The 26,571-nt window shown below is 39.9% G+C and overlaps 2 protein-coding genes across 4 annotated transcripts in view; one reads left to right on the top strand and one right to left on the bottom strand.

The window, feature by feature from the left end:
- dnajc17 (DnaJ (Hsp40) homolog, subfamily C, member 17) overlaps positions 1-26,571 on the bottom strand; it is a 100,434-nt gene that overhangs the window by 73,400 nt on the left and 463 nt on the right. For both annotated transcript variants that reach the window (XR_015089258.1, XM_086048990.1), the window contains exons 2-10: positions 20,861-20,930; positions 19,563-19,621; positions 19,379-19,466; positions 18,018-18,094; positions 16,664-16,781; positions 15,186-15,235; positions 13,965-14,042; positions 12,358-12,438; positions 11,760-11,867 (exon numbers count right to left, since the gene is read on the bottom strand). Coding sequence is in view for 1 of the 2 variants with exons in the window: in XM_086048990.1 (XP_085905116.1) it covers positions 11,760-11,867; positions 12,358-12,438; positions 13,965-14,042; positions 15,186-15,235; positions 16,664-16,781; positions 18,018-18,094; positions 19,379-19,466; positions 19,563-19,621; positions 20,861-20,930 (729 nt within the window). In the remaining variant the exon portion in view is untranslated. The remainder of the gene's footprint in view (positions 1-11,759; positions 11,868-12,357; positions 12,439-13,964; positions 14,043-15,185; positions 15,236-16,663; positions 16,782-18,017; positions 18,095-19,378; positions 19,467-19,562; positions 19,622-20,860; positions 20,931-26,571) is intronic.
- LOC147137464 (cdc42 effector protein 2) lies at positions 1,981-9,868 on the top strand. 2 transcript variants are annotated; one of them, XM_086048993.1, is made up of 3 exons: positions 1,981-2,625; positions 2,743-2,832; positions 4,325-9,868. In XM_086048993.1, the coding sequence occupies exon 3, from the start codon at positions 4,476-4,478 to the stop codon at positions 5,088-5,090; it is 615 nt and encodes a 204-aa protein (XP_085905119.1). In that variant the 5' UTR covers positions 1,981-2,625; positions 2,743-2,832; positions 4,325-4,475; the 3' UTR covers positions 5,091-9,868. The 2 variants fall into 2 exon arrangements, with proteins under 2 accessions (XP_085905119.1, XP_085905118.1); XM_086048992.1 differs by having other exon boundaries at positions 2,687-2,832.

Genomic DNA, 26,571 nt, shown 5'->3' with positions numbered 1-26,571 from the left:
GCAGCCAAATTGATTGGAAGCAACATAATGACCCAAAACCGCAAAGGCGTTCAGAGATCATTCTTGATGCTGTTTGCATCAACGCACGTTAGGACATTACACAGAATTTCTGGTAGTGTCTCACCATCCGTAATCAAGCCTATTCGTCTTCCTACTACGCCTGCCCTGATACAATTTTACTGAGTTAATTAGCGACTACTGTAAGAAGTGTTAAGTCTCACCCTTATATTCAATAATGCCCCACCTGGACTTTGATCACAGGCGGATTAGTCTGTCTTGTGACCATCATGCCGCAGAATGTATGCAACTTGCTTTTTGTGGAGTTTCTTTTGGAGCGTTGTCAAACAAATTCAGCCTTGAGTCATCTCACAGGAGACAAACAAGGATGACAAACGCTCACTCGGATGTTTCTCATCTAAATTACTGCAAGGGGATTACGAAAGATAACTATTAGGAATTAAATGTGTTTTAGAGATGACCACAGAAACTGGGCAACAACTCAGCTATTCGAGTGAGTCGTCTATTTTGAGCAGAGGAAATGGGTTTGTCTAGTCTTGATCTTGTCATAATTTAAGAATTGAAGGTACGTACCCCAGATTTAAAAAATGTGCCACAAACTTTGTGTGTGTATGGGTGTGAAAGAATCACACAGAGTTTGCTGTAACAATTTAGCTCCACTGACTGGATGCTGGAGAGAACACAATAGCGAGCCAAAAGAAAATCCTGAAAACCTTCAGTTTGGGCTTCTCGCACGAGTCAAAGCAATATCTGGAAATAGTTTAATCCTGTGACAACGAAAATACGCAACATCCAAGATTTCAGACCCAGCAGAGGTGCATCCACCACACTTACCGCTCTGGTCAGGAGGCTTACGCAGAAATCCAGTTAGGGCTAAAGGCATCAGCCCAAAGGCTATATAGCATAACAACCCTAACACACTAAAGCCCCCCGTGTGATCTCATTCCCAAATATTTCAAATAACACTGGCTTCAGCCTGATTGCTGACGAGAGCACGAAAGCAGTTCTGTTTCTGTGGTTGTAGGTGGTTGCAGGAAAGGGCTTCTCAGAGGACAAACGTTCATTAATGTTGTGCTTCACCGTTGAGTAAATGTTATGATAATTTCATTTGCGTGAGTAATTGCATCTGGAGTTCTGGCATCAATAGTGCGCGGAGAGAGAACAAGAGGGGCAACGCCTATTGTTTATTAGATCAATGTGGAAGATACCACTTGTCCATTTCCATTGCACCCTGCATGTTTAATATTAGGGAACAAGAGGAAAGCACTGAATATGGATGAGCTCACAGTTTTATAAACACGACGGTAATATCAGAGTAGGGTGGTAACCTCAATCAATCAACTGAATAAAATAAGAGAAAGAAGAAAAAAGCAGCTCAAAAGGCATTAAAGGAGGAAGTCAATCCAAACATATTTTTGTCAAGATTATGTTCTATGCATGCCCACCAGTTGAAACAGGACATTCTGATTAATATTCCCTTTGTGGAATATGAGAAAGCCACCCATTTTTGACCGTCTCAGGGGGCGGCCATTTTGTCACTTCTGTCAACTGAAGATGACATCAAAGTTGCTCAGAGGTGAGATAACAACCAATCACGGCTCAGCTTCAGAAAACAGGTGAGCTGTGATTGGTCGTTATCTGTATTTCAAATAGTGGGCCTGCATAGAACATATTCTGGAAAAAATATGTTTGCATTGACTTCCTCTTTAAACACAGTTGCAATAGCTGCAATTAAACACAACAAATCCTTTCCCTGTGATTTCCATCCCTGTATCACTATTACATTCCAAAGTCAGGAGATGTGGCAATTTCAACTGCAAGCACCTATCTCTTGCTTTTATCTCTCTTGTGTAACCATTGCCGCCTGCACACACATGTCTGTGTGCAATACTGTGCTTTGATTACACAGTGACGCTGTAGGCCTCCAGTCAGGCAGAAGGGCCTGTGGAGTGGTACGACTTAGGGGCTTTAGACAAGCCAACGGCAGTCAGGAAATCATGAAATCAGCAGAGCAGAGGGACAATGACATGGAGATTAGGGATCAGTTAACCTCCTCCTCTGGGTAGCTGGCCTGTTTGCTGACTGACCGTGACTTCCTGCTTTTTACAAAGCCGCACACACGCTATGGAGCGGGCGCATTCTAAAACACAACTTGCTGCACTATTGAAAGTCAACCACTCTCACCCTTTCACTCTATAATGCAATGACACACGAGGCAGTAGTTGTGTACTTCAGTCTAAAGCCAGAGCAGTAGCTTTAACCCCGCGCTGACACTTTGCCATAGGTAATAGGCGCAGCCAAGCATCCGGCAGGACTTAAGTTGACTCTGGTGACTAAATAACCGACTCACTTCGCAACCTGGATGACATCATCAGACGCCTGGCAACTGTTCTAGAATGGGATGAGTGTCAGAAATACCTTAAAAAAAAAAACACGTTTCTACCTGGAGGCTTTGACGCGGTTGGACTCTGACCTCACCTGGTTTATTGCTCAAGCAAAGACTTTCCACAGCAACACACTTGGATTGATCCACAGAGAAAATGGGAGTTGGCACAGGGAAGGATTATTGAAGAAAAGACCAGATCTTGAATGGACTGAAGGCAAAAGGTAGATGCATACCTTAATGCAAACACATTTGTTGTGTCACTGAGTTGGTTATTGTCCCAAGGCTGCATATTGCAGCCTTCTCAGCAACAGGTGAACAAGCCCCGTCATGTTTGTCAGTGTTCAGGTACGAGGCACAGCCAAGTTTCATTGCAGATTCCCGTGTGCAAGCTTGAAGCTTTAATATCCAGTATTTCCTCAAGAACATAGGTAAGAACTCATCAATCTTTTTGGGAGGGAAAAACTTTAAATAACGTGTAATTTATTCTTGAATGTTGATTAATGTTTTTGAGGGCTAGATTCTTAAAGGTGAATCATTTATGGCAGCATTTAGAGATCATTTAGAGTGTTTCTTGGCCAATCTGCTTTAATGGGCTTCTTTAATTTAAACTTGGCTATATTGAGTGTTTCCTGGACAAAAACTCGTGGCTGAGTCTCCTCCTTGGCCAAACTGACATGTTGGGATAGGAATGCTTCTCTGTCCGTGCTCTCAAATCTCCTGCTGCTACTAAAGTGCCGATAAAACCTTTACGGGCCAACAAAACCTGTTTGCTGTAGTGGCTTACACATTTACAAAGCGAGTGTTTCAAGTCACGAACATGGCTCTAATGTGGGCAAAGTTGCTTAGGAGACTGTAAAATCACAGACCTTGACACGGTTATCTAATCTACACACTACTAGCATTGGTCCAATCGGTTTGGTTTTGACTTAATATAATAATTATAAGTCACGAAACATGAAAGGATTTTCATTTTCTTTCAACATTTTATGTATAACGGTTTGTTTCACTGCTACCAACCCACCGTTTTTTAATAGAGTCTTGAACAACTTGGAACTCGGTTTAAATTATTCATGAAGAAAACAATGTTTTCATGATAACAATTCCAAGCTATTATTATATAAACAATTCCACAGACACGCACGATACTAATTTGTGTACCTACTCTTACTGGACGTCTTAGGCTGTCAAACAGACTTGTGCTAAATGATACACAACAAGCCAACACCTGCTTTTCAGGGGAAATGTGGATTTCAAAAGTAAATATCCATCCATCCATTATATTAAAGCTTCAAAGCATAAATTATAACATCCACATCTGCCGAACACTGAATTTCATTTGACCAAAATCAAGTGGAGCAGGTGCAACCTCCACATAGAGGCTGCCGATTCATTTCGAGCCAATTGATATAGCCCAGTTTCACACGAGGCCCTGCACGATGACAACATAAAAAGCATAGAAATTAAATGGGAAGTCAACTCTAACATATTTTTTTAAACAATATGTTCTATGCAGGCCCACTAGTTAAAACAAGGAATTCCATTAAATATTGCGTTTGTGGAATAAGAGTTAACCCTCACGTTTTTAGCCATCACAGGAGGCGGCCATTTTGTCGCTTCTGTCGACTGAAAATGACATCACACTTGCTCAGGGCTCAGGTAACGACCAATCACAGTTCACATGTTTTCAGAAACTGAGCCATGATTGGTCGCTATCTGAGCCCTGAACATCTGTGATGTCATTTTCAGTAGATAGAATTCACCAAATGGCTGTCCCGTGTGATGGCTAAAAACGGGAGGATTAACTCTTATTCCACAAACGCAATATTTAACGTAATGCCTTGTTTGACAGATACCAAAGGAAGAAAATATGACATTGTGATTGATTACTACAATAAGATAATGCTTGTTTCTTTTTTGCAGACGGCAATGATGTTTCCGAACTGTCAAATTTCAAGTGTTGACAGTTGAACAAAGACGGACACAAAAGACGGTACAAAAGGGTTCTACGAAGTTGCTGGTCATCTGAATAGGACATATAAAAACACTTAATTTTGTATTAAAGACTGCCAAGATGCCACTTAGAGCATCCTTGCACAGAAAGCCAACGACTGGCCGTTGGTCAAGCAGACACTCAAAGCGCAGAGAGGTTCTCTCTGTCAACATGATCAGTCTACCACTGGCTGATTTTCGCCACATTTCACACATTGGAAATGATGCCCAAAGAGACAGCTTTGGAGACCTTTCCTTCCTAAAAACAGGCCACAGCCTGCTTCTACAAAGCTCGCAAAGTGAGCAAAATCTCTTCCTGGCTTGCTCTCCACCACCAAAGCCCCCTCGTCTGAATATGGAGGCAGAAGGTTCGGAGAGCCCGGACTGGCCTGCGGAGCACCGGAATAATGTCAGCGAGAAGAGGAAGAAATGCTGCTCGATGCCACTGCTGGACAGCGAGGAAGCGGAGACTGAACTGGTGAATAGGGATGAAAGAGGAAACAGCGTTGCGACCAGTCAGTTTTCCAGAGCTGGATGGGACGACCCGAGTGCAGACACGAACGGAGACTCCAAGGTGGTCGGTGACAAACGTGAAGGAAACCAGAAAGAGGAGGACAATGGCTTTTCTTTTAGCCTCGACCTGGGTCCTTCCATTTTGGATGATGTTCTGCAGGTGATGGACAAACTTCAACAGTGAATGAAATAGCTAGCAGTACAAAGAGAAAAGGGGGGGTGACTCAAACTTAAGGCCCTTATGAGAGACACAGATCATTATTTTTTCATTGTAGTAAAAATAAAATGAAAATAAGGGTTTTCCATGACCCTTGGGAAAAGCACATTAACAAGCAACATATAGAGACGAATTTGCTGAAAATGTCTGCATTGTAGTGAACTGGTTGGGAAATATCAACATCCATTTTGTTCATAAAAAAAACAAAAAAAAAAACAAGATTAATTAAACCAGAGGTAATCAATCTGCTTCCTTTTCCCCTTTGTCGAGATCTCATTGATGTTGCTATGACAGTTATTCCCCAAACCACACCGTACAATACTTGACGGCTGTTAAGGCTTAAATAGTGTAACGTTTTGAAAAGAAAAACTGCAGCTGGAACCCAAGGTCCTGGAGCTGTGATGTCTCGACGCGCTTGCCAATCTGTTGTGTGCGGAGGGCAATTTTTCCTCCGCACGCATCTCTGAGGCCCCACTCAAAGGTAGACCAAGGTACCCCCCATCTCTTATTCCTAACAATGTAGTGAAAACAAACACTGAGCTCTGCTTCCAATAAAAGTCATTGCCAATGGTGGCAGGTTTTGCTGGAGCCCAAACCGGGCCAGAGGTCCAAGACCTCAGAGAAGAGAGAAAAAAAACATGAGCAGGCTGTTTTGTTAGCTGTGAACAGAGTCCCATAGTCTGGCGAATGGCACGCGAGAGAGAAAGTGGTAAACGGTAAAGTGATACTTCCACATATGCAGGGGGTGTAGAGGGAAGAGGACCAGAGACATCCATTATAGCTGCGAAAGTTTTGATGAGGATTTAAACACAACCTCCTGAGCAAACAAACCTCTGACATGAAAAATATATGCTTGTATATCACACACTCTTGCCCGCATCAAAAAGGAAGAGAATGGGGAAAGACAAATGCGGGCACGTGTGGAATGAGGAAGAGAAGACACATCTCCAGTCGGTCACCTTTCAGAGCAGATAAAAAGATGGTAGAGCCAAACATGCGGTTAAGCCACAAAGAGCCACATACCAAAGTGCATCACGGGTCATGTGCCAACCACAAGTGTCCCTTAGCTAGGAAACAGACTTAGAATCCTGAGCATGTCCAACAGAAACAGCAATGTTGTGGGCACGTCTGCACTGTATCCGTTTTGATTGGGCCTATTTTAAACTGAGTGTCATTGTCCCAGATTGCGCTTATACTGTATTTTAAATCAGGAAAAAACATTGTGAAATACTTCTGCATTAAAAAATGTAATGTTTTGTATTTTGGAGAAGTAAAGAAATACATATTTTAAAATCCTAGACTGATGGTTTTGTGGCCGAAACGACCCTTTGTCAACACACTTGGGACAGTGGCTTTTGATGACAAGGCATTCATCCTGGTTTTTAAAGAGAAACCATTTGTGAAGAAATTTGTCTTGGTTTGACAAAATTTGGGAAATTAAACAAAATGTGTAAATGGAGAATGAAGATGTTTCACTTCGCTATTTAAAACTAGAATTCTAAATTGCAGTGGTGCAGTCGGAAGAAACATCATATGAACCCTTTGGAATTTTGTATATTTCTGCATAAATTGGTCAAAGTGTGGTGTGGTCTTCGACAAAATCACAATAAACAAACAGAGTCCGTTTAAACTAATACCACACAAAAAAAATATGTTTTCCTATTTGTATTGAAAAAGCTAACGCTCACAGGACAAGGAGGAAAAAGTAAGGTGAAGCCCTGGATTTAATAACTGGTTGACCCTCCTTTGGCAGCAATATCCTCAACCAAATGTTTCCTTTAGTTGCACATCAGACATGTACACCAATCATGGTGAATTTTGGAGCATCCTTCTTCACAAAACCGTTACAGTTCTACAAGATTCCCGGGATGTCTGGCGTGAATAGCTCATCATGCCACAGCATCTCAACCGGGCTGAGGTTAAGACTTTGATTGGGCCACTCCAGATCAGATATTTTCTTCTTCTGAAGCTGTTCTGTTGTCGATTTGCCTTTTTTGTTTTGGGTCATTGTACTGCTGCTACACTCATCGTTTTTTGAGGTTCAACTGTTGGACAGATGCAAAATATCTTGATCAACTTGTGAATGCATTTTTCCATTGATGATAGGGAGCTGTCCAGGCTCTGAGGCAGGAAAGCAAGCCCATACCACGATGCTCACTCCACAATGTTTTAGAGTTGGCAAAAGGTTTTGATGTCGGTATGCTGTGACATTTTTTCCTCTAAACAATTCAACTCTCGTTTCATCTGTCCACAGAATATTTTGCCACTAGTGCTGTGGAACATCCACATCCAAAAGAGTACTTGGATGTTCAAATGTGCAGCAGTTTTTTGGGGGGGACAGAAACGGCTTCCTCCTGGGTGTTCTACAATGAACCCAATTCTTGTTTAGTGTTTGACGTATGGGATATTTGTCAACAGAATAGTGGCATGTGCGTGGCATCTGTAGGTCTTCAGCTAACACGGTAGGCTTCTTTTTTTTTTTTTAAACCTCATTGAGCATTCTTCATTATGCTGTTGCAGTGACCTATATGGGACGGTGTCCACTCCTTGCAAGAGGATCAATAGTGCTGAACTGAACTGTGGCGTGATGAACATCAACACTTGTAGATAGAGATAGACCGATGATTAGTAGTCAAGGAGGCCAATAACCAATATTTGGAGGAAAATATTGGCATCAAAATCAAAACAAAAATAAAATTTTGTGGAAATATCTTTAAGCATATTGAACAATTTTTCAGATTTGCATTATGTTGATTTTTTTTATTTTTTTTAAATATTATTACAAGAATTTTTTGGACAATATACATCTTTGTTATAAAGTTCTAACAAAATGTTCAGGGAGCACCCAGGGTTGTCACCATGTCTTAAAAAGTTAAATGAAAACTTAAGCAATAGCTCCATATAGTTCTCGACAGTAAATTAAGTCCTCCAAAATTTCAAAATGACAGAAAAGTTCAACATTCACATATCTTTGTTTTGATTTCAACACACATTTAAATTGATTTATTATCAATTCTTTCAATTCATTTATTATCTGCCATCAGATTTTTAAAAAAGGTCGATGCCGATATTCGTCAAAACGCCAAATTTTGGCAGCGATAATTGGCCCAGATGATAATCGGTCCCTCCCTACTTTTAGAGATTAGTTTTTTTAACCTGGAAAGCTTTGTACTAATTTACAAAGTATTGGAATGTTTGTATAAATCATTTTCTTTTTTTTTTATCCAATTCTTGGTCTCTTAGCCAATTAAATATATCAGAATATACACATGACGGTGTTGTGAGCCCACGGAGGATATCGACGTCTTTGAATAGAGGATGGTAATTACCACTCGATTTTTTAAATTAAAAATAGTGCTTCTCTTGCACTAACGCTTTATTTTTACATCTTCGATTGAAACAGTAAAAATTAATAAACTCAAGCCTGTGTGAAAGTCACGTCTAAGGTCTCAAATTATTTTGGAATGATGTTTCTGTCTGCTACAGGGGCTGAGATATGAATTATTTTGTAGGTGTTGAATTTCTGGGAAAACTTCATGTTTTCAAGAGTAATTCCAAAGATGACCTTAGGTTTTGGGGAGCTGTTGAGCCAGGCACTTTAGGCCTAAATCGGTTAGGCAGACTCTGTTTATTCTTGTGATTTTGATCAAGATCAGACCACATTTTATGACCAATTTTTATGGAAGTATAAGAAATTTTCACTTAACATTCAGCAGCGTTCAAATAACGTACAGCAGTAAGCTTAACTGCTAGTAGGCAATTTGCATAGTAATAGTGTGGCCATAAATCCCTGTCTGATACAAGGGCACTTTAATCAAAGTTTTTTTGTCAGAGAAAACAACCATGAAATGTTAACGCCCAATGATGTAAAGCTATATTTGAAAAGGCAAATACAATAAATCCTGGTATTTTATGTAAAGTCATGTTTGTGGAGGTAAAGTGTGACGAATCACTACAAACTACAGCTCAACAAGTGGTCAGCCACATCACTGAGTCAAGAAGTGTGTGTTGGGGGGGGGTTCAAAATTTGAAATCCAATGATATTGCCTGCACAGCACAAATCTCAATCACATCTGGTACTGATTCTCTCCAGCCAAACATCTAAACTTGCTGTCACACAGAATACCAAAAGCACTGTCATCTCTTTGAGAGTAGCTCTTATGATTTATGAATTTTGTCAGGGAAGAACTAAACACTGAAAATATTGCTTTGGCAAATGAGAGCTGTGTCCTTCTAATGTACTCACTTCTCCCAGCACAACTCGATGCTACTGAAATATATTGCAGGTTTCACACACACGGACATCTTGTGAAAGTGATATTGTTTGAGCTGTCTATCAAGTCATGTCAGTATATTTTATCGGGTTAAAGAGGGTTTGTACTAAAGCAATCCAAAACAGATAGTCAGAACAGGCTCATAACACAATCATTTGACATCTTGACCACATTAAAAATCACACCATATCTTTCTAAAACAAAAATGCATTGCAAACATCTCTTTTTTTCATCATCAGTACATTTCACACTAATCAAAACCAGTGCATCCTTCCTATAAACTAGGACTTCAGTTTGTTTGAGCTCCAAACTGCATATTAACAACAGTATGAAATGTGTTCTCAAAAGAATTTGGAAAAATATTGAATAAAAGCTTAAGCTACATTAGACTCACAATACAAGTTTGTTTGTTTTTTCCCCAGCAACATGACTGCCTTGGTCTTGTGAAAGTTTGGCGTCAAACATAATTTTGTCGTAGGCCACATTGTTGGTATGGTTCTTTATTTTCGTCTGTTTGTTAATGCCAGAATTAAACATGAAAATTTAAAAAAAGTACAACAGATTGTACTGTTATCATTACAAATCCGTTTGAAATCAAAATTTCAATAGATACTTTCTCTTCTTTTTTTTTTTTTTACATCTGTGCATATTTTAAGCAGTTTAAATCGATTTTCGATTATTCGTTACATCACTACTCATTAGTCATACATGGTGATGAAGAGTCACAATTTATCTCAGGCTCACTGTGGATTTTCTAAGCTTCTATCAATTGTCTCAAATACTGAATCAAAAGCTTACCTTTAATGATTAAAACCGATTGCTCTGTTGTACATGTACATGTTGTACAACATAGTTTTTATGTCAATTTATCAGAAAGGATTTTGAAATCAGGATCATGTGAATGTTTCCAACAGAAGATGGAAACTTGTCAATTTGAATATTTTTAAATCTATACTATACATAGCAACAAAAACTAGATGACAGCAACATGCATCTGTTTAGTCAATTCTTGTCTGATTTCTGGACAAACAGTAATGACAGAGGCAGCAGGTGACCTCTGTGTGTGATCTGTGGGACACTAGAGTGTGCCCCCCCAAAAACACTTTATTACATTAATAATTAGAACCTTGTTGACAGTGATTCGGGGTTGTCGAAGAAAACGCATGGCCCCTACTCTAGGCCTCATTTTTGGGCTGAGAGTCTGAAGTACTGTCCTGAATGTGTGTGTGTGTGTGTGTGTGTGCTCCCTGTAGAGAAGACTACATTTGGACTGGAAGCTATTCCTCACAAGAGCCTCTCCTTGTGTGTTTGCAGCTGGCTGATGTGAAGAGGTGATAGCGGGATAAATAACAGGAGAGGGATCTGATTGTTTGATTTCAGATAATATCCAATGAGATGGTCCTCTAAGGTTTTGGCCACTGACCTTAAACCAGATGTGTTTCAACATTATGTCATGTGGGGCCTTCGTAGTGAGAACACTTCCCAGAGAAGACTCATTTAAAAATCCCCCTACAACTGTGTTGTTTTCAGTCTCGGGTGCAGAGTTAAATCTATGGAGAAATCAGCTTTGGGTATCAGTAAGGCTAACTAGGTTATTGTAATAACATTTCAAAAGATTAGTGTGACAATTCCCAGTGCAAAGCCTAAATCTCCCTTAGCAAGACGCTTGATGGGGTGAAACTGAGTTGAGTTCTGGAGACTCAGAAAGGTGGCGGGGGAATTTAAGTTGCTGATTGATTTAATACACTCTCTTGGTATATGCAGGTGCAAAAAACATTACAATACAATACGAGGTGATCAAGATATATCAAAATTGCTGAATGAAGCAAAGTCATCTCGAGAACATTCCTTCCTTCCTTCTTCAATCCACAGGTTTATAACTTTAAATGATCAAAAAGGGGGGTTCAATTTCCGGAGCCATGTGGTGGGCATCGGTGCTTTAGCGACATGTGCTAGCTTAATATTAGCATAGTGCACCCTCTGGCTTACTACGTGAAGAACAACATTCCTGGCGCCCTCCAGGTCAGGACTGCTAATGAGCAGCGGACCAAGCGGCTTCAAGCCAGCACCGGCCCACAGCCTTTCGACTTCAAAGCAAATAAACTGAAGATCATTTCACCAAACAAATTGTTCAAAGCCAGGCAATCGTTGCAAAAGCCTGGCTGCACTCTTTGCACCAATGATGCGAAATAGAACGGCAGAAGGTTTACATACCTCTCTTTTGTGGGAAAGTGTTTAGGAAATGGTATTTTTATTGGAAGCAATACCATGAGAATATATTTCTAATAAGAAGCTGGTGTACATTATGAAAAGTGGATACCGGATAGAATTCCACCATTTTCAGGCTACTGCACATCTGTACCTGTGTAGACACGAACTGAGATGCAGGACCAACATCTGGCTGGCCTTCAAGCCACACAATTTTCAATGGATTTTCACTCAGGCCACTTTCATTCTTTACTGCCAGCTCCTGAGGATACAAAAAAATAATAATAATAATCCGAGGTTAATTTGATGATGGGAGGATGCATCCTTTTTGCGATTTTCAGATACATAAAAGATTCAATAGATTTTTACATGATGGAAAACATACTGAATATGTATCTATAATGCACTACCTGAGTAGTCAGATTTTGCAGTGCTACTAGTCAAAATCAAAGCTGTAACCTAAAGACGCACGGGCAGAGACAACAGAGATTGTCCCAGGTGAGTGACAGAAATATTCTATGGGCAAAAAAAAACAAATGTGGTCAGGACGAAAAAAAAAATTGCGATGTAGCTGTGGGTTAAGCATCTGTAATGGGTGTTGTGGATTGTCTACATCAGATTGCATTTAAGTGAATGAGCTGGGACTTCACAAAATCAACATGTGAAAAAATGTGGCTTTATGCAAATGCATCCATCAGATCTTACTCTTTTTAAGAAACAAAACAAGGACTGTTCGACCAAGAGTTACTTACAGCTGCCCTGACAGTTGCAAATTCAACAACAGCGCTTCCTTTCTTCTTACTTGATACCATCACATTCAAAACGTCTCCATACTAGAGGTAAGAAATGAGAGGAACAAAGTCAAACAGGGCGAAGAGATGAACGTCAAACATTATCATTTGAAAACCCTTTACATGAAAAATCCTATGTGGAATAAAACACTAAAAACAGATGTAAATATGACAGAATATTGGAATGAAAGTTGGTCTTCGATATGTACTTTGTGATTGAACATACAAATAAACACGCTACAGGTTTTTGCTGTGTGGAGGACGGAGCCAGTAAGCAAAGAAGAGAGGTCGTAATTTGATCTGCTCCTTGGGAGAATACATTTGATTAATAAGATAATCATGATTACTATAATTATTAGTATTATTATGATTATTATTGAAAATAATAATCATAATAATAATAGCATCTCTACTGCACTGATCTGAGCCAATAGCACAGGCCAGAAGTAGTCATTTCAAATTCCACCAAACGAAACTTTGTGAACTGAACTTGAACGTTAATTCTTAATACACTCCAGAGCTAACGTACATAGTGACAAAAAAAAAAAGATTCTCAAAGGGGTTCATTGCATAAAATAACAATATTTGAACATTACAACCCCCACCCACAAATCAAAAGAAACAATGAGGATGTATTATTCTAAACGCCACAAGGACACGTACGCAAAGTCTTCCACATTCCATACTTGTTTTCCCACACAGCGGTGGCTATTTCTCTTACTCAAACCATTAACTGTCACTCAGTACAGCTTGCCATGTCAAACAAATTTTTTTTTCTCCTACAGTCCCCCCCCCCCCCCCCCCCCAAAAAAAAAAGGCAGCAGCCTCATTTTCCACAGTCTTAACCGTGACACAGCCGTCCCACCTAGCTTCCTCTTGAACGAGTGCGTGCTAGGGAGAAATTCAAACGCTTTTTTTCCACACATCTTGACGTCAGTGACACTTGCTCCATCCTCATTTCGGGCCGGCATATGCACCGCAATAGCCGTGTGAGGGATGGAAGCATAAGGTGGTGCATGAGTTGCATGAGAAGAGCACATTTCCTCATGCCTCCCTTGGCACTGCTTAATCACCTGGTAAGAGGGGCACGAACAATGGCGTGCACGCCTTTAAAAGGGCACTGCAAAATTGCCTTCAGCGCTTTCACCACAACAAAACTTAATGGGCCCTGTTTAAAAAGGAAGGAAAAAAAATGAAACTATCCACAATTCTGAAGTCATGCAGCCCGCAAATGCATGCATATTTTTTATGCAGGTTTGATACCTTGGAGCACTGCTTTGGAACACATTAAAATAAGTAGTGTTAAACACATTTTGCAACGTCTGAAAACCATGGCTTATGTTATGGGAATATGTTTTAATTTCTCTTGAGGCAAAAATACTCCTGCAATTTTTTGGTCCTGCAATATTTTGATACAAACAATCCCGCCATGGTAAAGTGAGTAACAGTTACTTTTGATGCCCTTGCAAACAGTTCACTTGTTTTCATAAGCAACCCTTTCTCTGAATCCTGGGTGTCATCATCTTCTTAATCACTTTTCTTTCCTGGAATTTGTCCTCTGTCATTACCTTTTGTAGAAGTTTAAGAAGGAACTCTTGACAGTAGCCAGCATTTGTACTGTCATCCTTTTTACACTTCCACTTCAGCTGAAAAGAGAAAGAAAAAAGAAAAGAAGTTACAGAGAATGATACCTAGAAGGAAAAAAATGGATTTTATTCTCTCTGATCATGCAATCAAGAGCTGCAGGGAGTAGATCCACGGTATTAGGACAGAGTGTTTAAAAGATTGATAACCATCTGAGTAATGGTTAACTCATTTTTTGGGAGAGACAAGGGTTCGATTCCCACCATATTACATGATGTTGTTTTAGCGATTACCGGGAAAGCCTTCTTTGCAGAGGAGTAGCTCCCAAAAAAACCTTGCAACATAGCCACGATATTCATGAGTTCCTGTGCTGCTAGAACCAGATCTTGCGTAACCTCTCCAATCAATCACATCGTTATGGCCCAGCAAATATCACAAAATAAGGCAGTATTATTAATGGCCTGCACACAGTGTTGATTCGACTCCAGCTCTCTGCTTGCTGTCAAAGAAGAAGCTGAATTTCTGGGAATGCGAATGTTTATGCAACCTCGTTTATTCATAATAATGGTAAAAGAGAAATGTTAAGTATTTGCTTGATGTGATAGCTAAGGTTTCATCTCACCATTCTCTCGGTTCAAATTAAATAACATATTTCCCTACAACTGAAAATGTTAACACTCAATTGCAAAACATATATCAAAAGGGAATAACAGAAGAATTTTGATTTCAAAGTGTTGTCAAGGATGAGACGTGACTACAGGAATTTTCTGTCTGACCACATCTAAAACATAGCCTTTCCAACACAAACTCAGTACGCCCGAAATACAATGCACTAATGCTTCATGTCCATGACCATGGACCCTGACATTGTCCGCCACGGGGCTGCAGTTTGTTGTTCTAACTGAGCACAAAAATGTCAGGGAATTCCCTCCTGCACTGGACGGCTATCAAATGTTAAACCCAGATTTAATGTTTAAAAACATTAGCAAACATCCCCAGAGTCTGTTAATATGTCAGGCCATTACTGGGAGGAGCTATACCATGCCTTCCGACATCAATGGGCAACTGGTGAGTTCCAGCAACGTCCTGCACTTTCAGAAGCTCCATATCACCTTTCACGGATGAGGGATTGGAGACAGAATCTCAAGCCTCATCTTGACCTCTCTTCCCAGCCTTACCCCCCATCGAAAACCGCACAGATCTACCTTCAATTTAGGGGTGACGTTGCTCCTGGAACATCTTCCCGATCCAGAGTCTGGGGAGGAAATGAGGCATTAGTTGAAGAAGTTAAAAGATAAAGAAAAAGTTCAGGCAGCTACGGGGCGGCTGCATATGGATAGCCGTTTTAATTTGGCTGTCACATGGTGAATGCCACAGACTTATGATCTACAGAGTGCCTCTTGAGAGAAAGAACGCTGCTCCAGACTTTAGGGGGCCTGACTGCGTGCAAGTTAAAGATCTGCTGACTTGGCATGAGTAATTGCACAACCACAAAAAGAGGTCTAATCTCAGGCCAACACTCCCAATTTCCCTTACCTTCGCACACATCCATACAACTGATTTATTAGACTCTTTTTTTTCCCTCATGCCTTCAAAATGGGAACAGAGGAGTTTTCATGCAAAAATATGCTCATGAGGTCACGTTTGAGGTCCGAGTGTGCGTGCATGCATGCGTGTGTGAAAATTCACATATCCATCTCGTTATTGTTTTTGCCTGACTAATAACTTGTAAAACCGGTCCGCCCACCTGGTGAATGCTGACTAGGAATGGACGCATAATCGACCGGGCCGATTTGACATTTTGACAAATATCGGTATCGGCCTTTTTTAAAAATCTGATGGTCGATAAATCAATTTAAACTGTTTATTCAAAATTTAAGTTAACTTTATGACAGATTCTACTGACCTTGGGAACATTCTGCACCTTTTGTTTTTGTTTGAAATCAAAATACAGATAAGTGAAATTTTAAACATTTCTGTCATTTTGAAATTTTGGGCAGCTTTATATACAGTAGAAAACTATGGTTCAAGTTTTCATGAAACTTTTTAAGACACTCTGATGAGGCTGGGAGCTCCCTGAACTTAATTAGTTAGAATTTTACAACAAAGATGTATATTGTCAAAAATTTCGAAAACAATAATAACAAAAACATCTTTTTTTAAATCAACATTATGCAAATCTAAAAAAAATGTTCAATAAACATATCGTCGCTGTCATAACAATTATCTCCATTTTTTTTCCATTTTCTTATTTTTACATGAATGTTGTTTCCGCGTTACAGACATCGCATTCATGTGAAAATTAAAAAAGTTTCCAAAATTGGAGATAAGTGTTTTTCACAGGACAGCGACGATATGCTTAAAGAGTTTCATTTTTTTAATATTTTGACGCCAATGTTCTCCTTTTTACTGAAAATGAATATCGGCTCCAAATATCGATTATTGGTCTCCTTGACTGCTAATAATCGATATCGGTCCTGAAAAAAACATCTCGGTCTATCTCTAATGCTGACAGCGACACGGACAGTTTGATTACCGGGTTTCACTCAAATGAGAAGCAAAATGATTTTGTTAGTGCAAACTCAACTCATACAGGCAAGACAAAACTCTGTGGTGCTGGCCTGGTCTCTTTACCGCGCAAACTAGCACAATGGATCAGGTTATGAATTAAAAATGCAAGTACTTGTGTGACTGTAGTCTCCCGTGTTCTGCTGTTCTTCTCGTTCTCTTTGGATCTGCTCTCTGATGAGCCTCTGTTCTTCCTCAAGCTGTCTGGATCCCTCCGCCCTCAAACGAGTAATCTGGTGGAAAAAGACATACAACACAAAGATGTAAAGACTTTAGAGGGCTGGAAAAAATGAATCTTGGCATTTCATTTAGCAACAATAAATCAATGTCAATATCACATTTATTATAAGATAAGTACAAACTAATAATACAATTACAGATGGTGAAGTTTACAGAGTTGTACATAAAAGTCCCGCATTCATGATTAAAAATAATAAATTTCAGTCATGACTCAGTAGGAGATGCAGATATCGAAAAGCTGATCATATTGTTGGCTGTCATAGCCCAGCGATGTAAATAACCAAATCAGCTTTGCAACGTAATATGTGTGTAAAACTAGCAAAAAAAAGAAGGCAGTGAACTCTTGGGACTTGATTGAAAATCAGACACCGCCCCCTACTGGTGAGCTTCTCTCCACCAAGGCAAGAAGCCATATAGCATCATATACTATGACTCAACCTGGAAGCATGCACTCTAATTTCATTTATCACTGCTTTTCTGAATTAAGTGTGTCGAGTCATGCAATATCACCTAATGCGTTTACACAGAATTATGCTATGGCAGTCAAACGATGAAGCATCTGTTTATGAGCCCCACATTTTGGAAGCTTTCAACTCAGTAAGAGTCGAGAAATTGATGTAAAACAGAATAAAAAACACTTGGGTGAGCTCCAGAGTGTTGGGGTTTTTTTATCTACTGTATCAGAATGTATCACTAACTTAATGCATGAGGGCTGGTAGTTGAGTGAAATCGGAATTTTCAGCCTCTACACTCCCTCTTTAAAGTGGAAGTCAACCCAAACATTTTTTTTCAAGAATATGTTCTATTCAGGCCCACAAGTCAAAACAAGGCATTCTGATAAATATTGCGTTTGTGGAATAGGAGTTAACCCACCCGTTTTTAGCCATCTCTGGGGGAAACCATTTAGTCATTTCTGTCGACTGAAAATTACATCCACAGTTGCTCAGGGCTCAGGTAACGACCAATCACAGCTCATCTGTTTTCTGAAGCTGAACCATGATTGGTCGTTACCAGAGCCCTGAGCATCTGTGATGTCATTTTCACTGGAAAGAAGTGACAAAATGGCCGCCCCCTGAGATGGCGAAAAATGGATGGCTTTTGCTGCTTGACTCATATTCCACAAATGCAAGATTCATCAGAATGCTATTTCAATTAGTGGGCCTGCATAGAACGTATTCTTAAAAAAAAACGTTTGGGTTGACTTACTCTTGAACTGGTCATTCTCTCACCTCTTCTTCAAGTGTTCTTTTGATTTGCACTTCATCTTGGGCATGAGCTTCTGCTTGTTGCTCTCTTGCCTCAAGGTCTGTCAAATGCAGAGGTAAAGGAAGTCAGTCCTCTTTGAGAGTGTATGCTACACATATAATCCCATTTAAAAGTATCGGAACAGCAAAGTCAATTCCTTTGTTTTTGTTGTGTACTGACGACATTGAGGTTCCAGGCCTTGTCTACACGTAGCTGGGGTTTTTTAAGAACCGTATATCCTCCGCCCCACCTGCGTTGGAATACACATAAAAAAACGCATCCACACGAAGCCGCGGGAGTGCGTTTTCAAACGCATGCCAAGCCTCTAGGCGGCAGTAGTTAGCCAAATATTGTCCATCCAGAAGGAACTTCCGTCCTTTGACGTCACTTCTACGAAACCAAAAACACGGCGCCAAAGGCGTTCGGGAGGTCCGACAATAGGTCAGAAATGCTTTTAAACCTTTCAAAGAGAAGCAGTGGTTGGTTGCGGACAAATAAGTAAGCAAAAAGCACCTTTGCGTTTTTCTGTAAATTGACAGACAAAAGGTTTTGTCGACTTCCGAATTCATTCTGCTGCTACCATCATGACTTACATCATCAACACAGACTACTGAGCTCCAGAGTTGAGCATTCTGTCCCAGGGACGGAACGGTCCGTCCGTCCGGGCTTTTAAATTGATTTACTATCATTTATTTAAATTGATTTATTATCGACCATCAGATTTTCAAAAAAGACAGATATTTGTCAAAACGCCAATAATCGGGCCGGCCAATTATCGGTCCATCCCTACTTTTAGAAATTATTTTTTTAACCTGTAAAGCTTATACTATACTAAGTTATAGTAGAGTAAAGTATAATTATAATATGTTAAACTTTCATATATCTTTGTTTTCATTTCAACACAGTTTTAAATTGATCTATTATCGGCCATCAGATTTTTTAAAAAGGCAGATGCCGATAATTGGCCCGGCATATAATCTGTCTATCACAACTAGAAAATTGTCAAGTTGTCAGTCACGGACAGTACTTTTGCTTACTTGAAAAGTGGGTGGCTTCACACAAAAGGTGCACTGTCCTGACTTATTGAACACATCTAGATGTAAATATCATGAAATAAAAGATGGATTTCTCAATTTGTGTCCCATATTCATCTTTTCATCTGAAATCCAAATTTCTTCAGTATGATAAACCGTACAACAAAAACAAAGGAATTGGCCTTGCCGTTCCATTACTTTTTTTTGGGGGGGGGGCACTGTACAACATCACATAACACTTTAAAACCCAAAGTATGTGACTAAGTACAACACGAACCAGTTGCAATTGGCCATTTCTACGGGGAACCTACCAAGCTTAATCTTCTTTCGCTTGTCATCAAGTTTGCGGTTTCGTTCCTCTGCTTGTTTTTTGGCAGCACAAACCTTGTCATAGGCGGCCTGAAAACACCATCATGAATGCCAGGATAAATGATTTGTGAGTTTCCATATCAGAAGCCATAAGTAGGGTGGGGGGGTGCGCCTCAGTGGACCTACCTTGGCAGCAGCATCGGTAAGCACCTCCAAAGCCTGAGACAACTGGTGGAAGAGCTCCGCTGGAGAAATGCAGAGAGAGGAGTAATAAAAGTAAACAGTGAAACTGAAACCCACAAGATGTGTTTCTTTCATACAGTCAAACGGCTCAATTTGTAATTTTGATGCATAGGTTTTAAGGAGGCTAAGGCCTGATGTCTTAAAAGTGCCAAAACAGTCACAATATCGCCAGTGACAACTGTGCAATACTGCACCAGCCCCATGTCTTCTATTAGCGCGCCGAGAGGGGCCAATGCCGCAATCATCACTACCACGCAATATTCCCCACCGCCTCAGTTGTCATCTGACACACACACAAAAGCATACAAGAAGACCACAAGCGCTCCCTATCATGCAACGCTACTGCACTATACCAGCCAAACTTAATTATTCTCTTATGGGAGGTCTGGCAGGGCACTAACGGTTACTCCCAGTTGGGATTGGCAAATTCTAACTAACAGGAGGCTCTGGGGATCATACTGCCAGCAGAGGTCAGGTTACCTACACGCACGTACTGTAACAGGCGACAATGAAATCCAACTGGGAGAGACCTGTCATGCCCACGCGGTCGCTCAAGCTGTCACAGCGTTTGGGGTTGAGGCAGAGGAAATGGAGGGGGGTGGACATGGGTGACCCTCTCCAACCCAAAAACAACATGACCCCTTAACTCACCTCAAAAATGCATGCAATCTTCCTGAGAGGTCTCGTGCGATTGGGACAAAGTCTGTCCATGTGTGGGTTCAAGTGTTGAGGCCCTCCAAACCGCTTCTTTTCCATTTCTGGGAAACCGACCCCCTGCTTTTACGTTATCCCTCTCAAGCCTCAACCCCACCAATTTCCCTCTTTGTCCTGCATGACATAATCAAGAATTATCTAAGCCATCCAAAAGCCACATAAACCTCACTCGATACACTGGCCAGCCTTTTTTCCAAGGTGTCCTTTAGCTTGTCCGACAAAAAAGGTATACACAGATTTCCTTGCGTGACTAGATATTTGCTGCTTTGCCACTGCCTGCCAGATGATACAAGAAAGCAAAAACCGTACCGTACGTAATTTGACTGGTTCCGTCTGACTAGAAAATCAAACAGAACGAAGATCCAACTAAATGTATCAACTGTGGATCTTTAATGATATTTTTAAACCCCCTTTTCAAACTTCGAAAATAAATCAAGCCCATCAAGTTTACAGTTTCATTATATGACTTGACTGCTTGATGGTTCCAGAGGTGGCAAAAAAAAAAAAAGTCAAACGTGTTCACTTACCTGCTTTTGGGTTGTCGGGGTTCTTGTCTGGATGGCATTTCAAAGCTTTCTGTCGATAGGCTTTTTTGATCTAAATGAAGAGAATAACAATTAAGAATAACATAAATAGGTACAGTGTGTACTTCACAGTGGAACATGTTCAAGAGAACACAAAACGCACTACAGTATCCATTTTGGCACAGGTTTTGGCAAAAGCGAAAGCAAATTTCTATCTTTCAGAACTCTTGTCTGTGTTTATGTTAAAATCAGGGACTGTATTCTTTGGATGAAATCAACATCTGATCTGATCCTGTTTCCTGTCCTTCTGACATTAATGGAAAGGAACCGCTGCGGCATATACCACAGTAAACTGTCCACGAAAAATTGGGCTTGTAATGTGAGTCGAGCACGAGTCCATCTATAGGTAAACTTTTTGAAAGCGATAAAATAACATCGACAAACAGATTAGCATATTATCTAGATTATCTAGAATAACCATGGGAAGGCCACCACTGTCAGGCTGGTAACGTTTGTGGGGATCAGATAACTTTTTCCAAGTAATGTCACGTATAATACTTTACTTTTAAATTATTTTCTTGAACTAAGGGTCAGTGGCTGCAATGTTAACTTATCGATCTTGGGACTAGTTTAGGGCAAAGTAGCTCTCATTAGAGGAAGCGAGTGGGCGATGGAGAGACACTTCCTGTATAAAAAAAAAAAAAAAAAAAAAAAGTCATTGTTTTGCACAAGTTATAATTATACTCTTCCAGTGAGTGGTCTAAAGCAGCTTTGCCTCTGTTCCGCATTATGTTCAGATAGCTCCTTTAAACTTAAATCTGTCTCCTGCCAATAGATTACAGGTCAAATGTAGCACCTCTCATTAGTCATTTGCAACAAACACCTTGGGCCCCTGGCATGAATGTACTGTTTTTTCTTTTCGTGCGGACTTTCCTTGGGGGCGGGTGGTTAGAGCCACAAATCTAGTCTTCTCACTCCATTTTGTTTCATGTATGGTTCAAACAATAAATAGCTCAAGGAGAGACCAGTCATCATTAGGCAGGCTTTCGCCTTGATGCTTGGCAAGCACTTTGTACAGCTTCAAACTGACACGCAAAGCTGGGGAATGGTGCCATGCACGCTTATTGTTGTTCTAAGCCTACTTTCCCCTTTTCGCCTCCCTCTTCCTATTCCTCTCTTTTTTTGTATGTCCGGTAAATCTTAAATTGGAACAAATTGTAATTTACTGACATTCAAATATTATTAGAAGGACATTTTGTGCACATTCCACCAAATCAAATGCAACGGCAAAAAACATTTTAGGGGTTCTTTTTGGGGGGGGCTCAAGTAACACTCCTTAACTATGTTCAAACTTTGCCTGCTGTATTTATCATCTTGCAAGCAAACATAAAAAGGGAATATAATGTGCATCGTTTAATATTTCTTGTTAGTCAACAAAGAATTTTTGTATTATATAAACACTTTTTATAAGTGTTTGATTTTTTTTCCCCTCAAGTGTCCCGGGGTTTTGTAACAACATCCTTCTCACAATTATCTACAGGTAGATCAGACAACCTATAGTACTATAATACATTCAGAGACTTTGAACAAACGTGGCCTTTATTACATTACTCTGAATAAGGCTATATTTTGCAACAAAATGCAATAATCAACCAAGCCAAGCAATTAGGAACAATTCAGGTTTTTAATCACTCATTAAATAATTGCAAAACTTCCTTTTAGAAGTCAATCAAAGATGCCTTCAAATAAATGATGTTTTTATTGACCATGCTAAAACAATTTTAGGCATGAAAAGTAAAACCACTGCGACAACAATGAACGCAAACTTTGGGGAAAGATAGAATGGCTAAACAGATGATGATGATGATGATGTCAACTTTTGTACACTCTACATTATGTATTGAAAAAATAAGAACATTTTAAACAGGTTAAGAAGTGCAAATTTGCTAATACCCCACAAAACTAGCAGATATTTTAGGACAACCTGAGCAGTTTGACTACTAGACTCTATAATCAGTATTGTAGTCTGGCAGGGAGCAGCTATGTTGCACATCATCACCATTGGCTCACTACACAATTCAGCTCTTGGATGACGATGTTCAATATTTTGGATGATTTGCCCCCTGGTTGGTTCACATATCAGAATAAATGTTCACAATATGAACAATTCATTTCAGATTCAACTTTTATGCAATCTACTAGCATGTTTCAAGAAATAGTTGTACTGTCAAATAAGTAGGTTTGTATGTACTGTATGTAGGTATTAATGAGAAAAAAATAGTATATGACGAATCAGGAGGGGTAATAACCACAAATGTAAGACAAAATATTAAAACATAGCACTACCTTTTAATCGCAAGTGATAAGGATTTGGTAGCTAACCAGTTAGCTAGCGGCTAGTGCAAGATGAACACAAACCTGATACGTATGTTTGCAGGTAGCCAAGATTTATTCTCTCTATGAACGGTAATCGGTAGGTACATAAAGTTTGCTTGATTGTATCTTCTGCCATCTATTGGAAGAGCAATTACAGTGACTATACGTCGTTCCTGCTGGCATTGACAGATGAATAAAGAAGTAAATAATCATAATTTTCAGACAAATTGAGTGAAATTGGATCATTTCCCCCAAGACACCTCGTGATTTCTCATGACATGCTAACGCTGGTTCGAAATGACTGTTATGAAGCACAATAAGATGGAAACAAAAATAGGCCAAAAGAAAATAAACCAAACGCACATGTAGCTCAAACCTTTGTTGCTGACTGACTGACAGTTTGACTAATTTTCACTGCAGCCGAAGAGTATATTTCTGTGAAATTTTGGGGTATTTGAGGTTCCGCTGTACTTCACAAGCTATAGTAGGCCTATAGTTGGCAAGCCAGCAAATGTTAACGCAAACCAACAGTAGGCTAATGGAGTGGGGTTTGGTGGAAAAATGTCTGCGATGCCCCGATCCCAGCCTGCTTCAGTCTCAACTGCGTGTTCACATCTTGTCCTCATTAAAAGCGTCTGTGGGGACAATTACAGTCGATAAACTGATCCTGGTAAAGCCCATAGCGCAGAACTGGCGGAGTGGGGGGGCTGTCTAGCTGATTAGCTGCCTGATCTGCCATGGGCTCATCCTCCTTATTACGATGCTTCAACCATTTACAGGGCTTCATCAGCTGAGGGCTGATATTAGCAGGCACAGTGGGGAGAAAGAGGGAAGAGAATGAATGCTTGGAGGAAAAGGCATAAAGAGAGAAAAGGGAGGTTGAAAAAAATAGTCCTGAAGAGACAATGCAATACTAAAAATTCAAATGGTCTTAAGATTATAGTATATTGTCTGCTTGTGCCACTGATAACTCTCATCACTTCTTTTGCATTCACAGGCAGGCTGACGGATTGACAGAGTGACTAGAGTAAGAGGAGCAAGATTTTCATCTTGGTTTCTGTGGGAGGAATAATTGGGTTTCTTGTAACAAAAACAGTGGAGGACAAGGGGGACAGCATTGTCAAATGTCAATCATAATCATCACATAAACAAGCTGCTGTGTGTGGCATAATGTAATAAATTAGTCTGCTGTGTCGCTCATTTAACTGTATCACTAAATTAAGTACAGTATGTCATGTCATAACAATACAACCAAATTTCTCATTTGGGTCTTGAGCACACATTCTCTTCAGGAAAACTCTGCTTTAAATCAGTTGCGGCCTCTAATATTTTTGTAGTGCCACTTAAGTTTTTTTATGAGCACATGTGGTGCTCAGGAAAAACTTAACATCAATTATATGTGCTGAAAATGCACCGTGGAGGAAGTGTACATACAAGCAGAGAGAACAAAGTATGTTATAATCATGCTCAATGAAATGGAAAAATAATGACCTCCATAAAAAAGGCTTCAGTATGCCTGTTGCTAATAAGTTACAGTATGTCAGATGATCTTAGTTTGCAAATACACGTTCCAAGCTATTTAAGACACAACACACCACAGAATAATGTGGAAATAAAAAGTCGACATACCCCTGCTTAAATGTGAGGTGTGTGTTATATAACATTTTTTTCAAATGGACAAACATAGATCATTTTAAAACATTTCCACCATTAATGTGACCTATAACTTGTACGACCCGTTATTTACGTACGTTCATTTTAGGGGTGCTCAATACGCCGATCGCGATCTATCAGTCGATTACAAAGGTAGCATTGGATCGCATGACATTAAAAAAAACTACATGTTCATAGTTAATTGTTTTGTGCAATATTGGCTCGTGCGGTTATGCAAGGTACATATTTGTACATATGAAGATTCCGCAATATATTTGAAAATAAATGTATGTTCTGCATTTTTGGAGCGGGTAGGACCTACCCACTACAAAAATTCAAAACATACCCTACCTGTTGGTAGTTCATTTTCACTTGGTCGTTTTACAAGTAGATCGCATGCTGAAAAAGTGTGAGCACCCCTGGTTTATTTGAATCTTTTCAAGGGAGGAAGTAAAAATAAACAACTGAGACCAATCACATTCAAACTCATGTCAGCACGCATGTCACCATTATAGGATCTTACATTAAGCCTTTTTAGGTGGGGGCCCTGTTGGGCCATCCTGAACTATGTTGTGGGGACCCTCCAAGGACTAGCACTATGTAGACTTTTTTCATCCATTGCATGTTTTGTGGTATCTTGGCTTGTTGACATTGTCTCACCATGTAATCAGTGGAAGGTTAAATCTTCCTTGAGGTCAGTGTGATCTAATGCTAGTTGATATACATTTTGTACAAATTATGTACATATGTGCATCCCGCTATTATAACACTGGCCAATCATGGATTGTAACATGCCAGCTACCCCGGTATTTTTTGGTTGACAGAAGGGACAACAAAATGGAAAACAGAAGATGAAGAATGCACATTTTACATGTCAATCCAATAGCTTTACAAGCAATGATGAAGCCCACAGAAATATGATCTGGGATGAGCCGCTTGCCTTCTTTGTGATAAACAACATGGCAGCAGTGGTCAAGCAGCAGGCCAAATACAGTAAATGCCCATAAGATGACATCTGTCTTCGCTGAAGCCCCCCACAGACTAAATACACTAGCCACAAAAATGTCACATCCCTCACAGCAATCAACAGACCCCACAGAACCAGTCTACTGTGTTTTAGAAACTTAATTCTGGCCCCAAAACCACCACTAGGTTCTTGCAGCATACTTCTCTGGAAAAGACTGGACTTTCTTCCAATTAAGAAATTGACTGTTTCTTTTATGTTGGAAGTAATGTTGATTTGCCATCTAGCTTGTCGATTTTAGATGTTCGATGCTTGGAGGGGAAATTATCAGCAAGGGGGCGACTGCATAATGGTCAGCCACTTTGGAATGTGAAATAAGATGAAGAGGACAATGGACCAAAGTTATCTGAGACAAAATACATTTGTGTGATCCTTATTGAAATTATAAGTAAGTGGACCTGTTAATGAAAAAAACCAATGCAGATTCATTTTGGAGCTGTTTCCAGCGGTGAAAAAAATAAGTTCACTTGCATCAATCGTCAATTTATTCCCTTTCGAGTCTGTTTTTATGGACGACAAAAACTTGTGCAGCATCCCCACCTAGCGGCATTTTGAACCAAGCACACGCGATACAGACTCCATGCAATGTGTGGTGTTTTATTTAGGTTTCGTATTGTTCTGAAGACCCTACCTTCTTTCTTAATTACTTATAAGACGAATT

Source organism: Filicampus tigris, chromosome 13 (genome assembly GCF_054856515.1).
Source record: "Filicampus tigris isolate MCC_2025a chromosome 13, RoL_Ftig_1.0, whole genome shotgun sequence".
In the NCBI taxonomy this organism is placed as follows: Eukaryota; Metazoa; Chordata; class Actinopteri; order Syngnathiformes; family Syngnathidae; genus Filicampus; species Filicampus tigris.
This window is presented reverse-complemented; position numbering and strand designations above follow the sequence as displayed.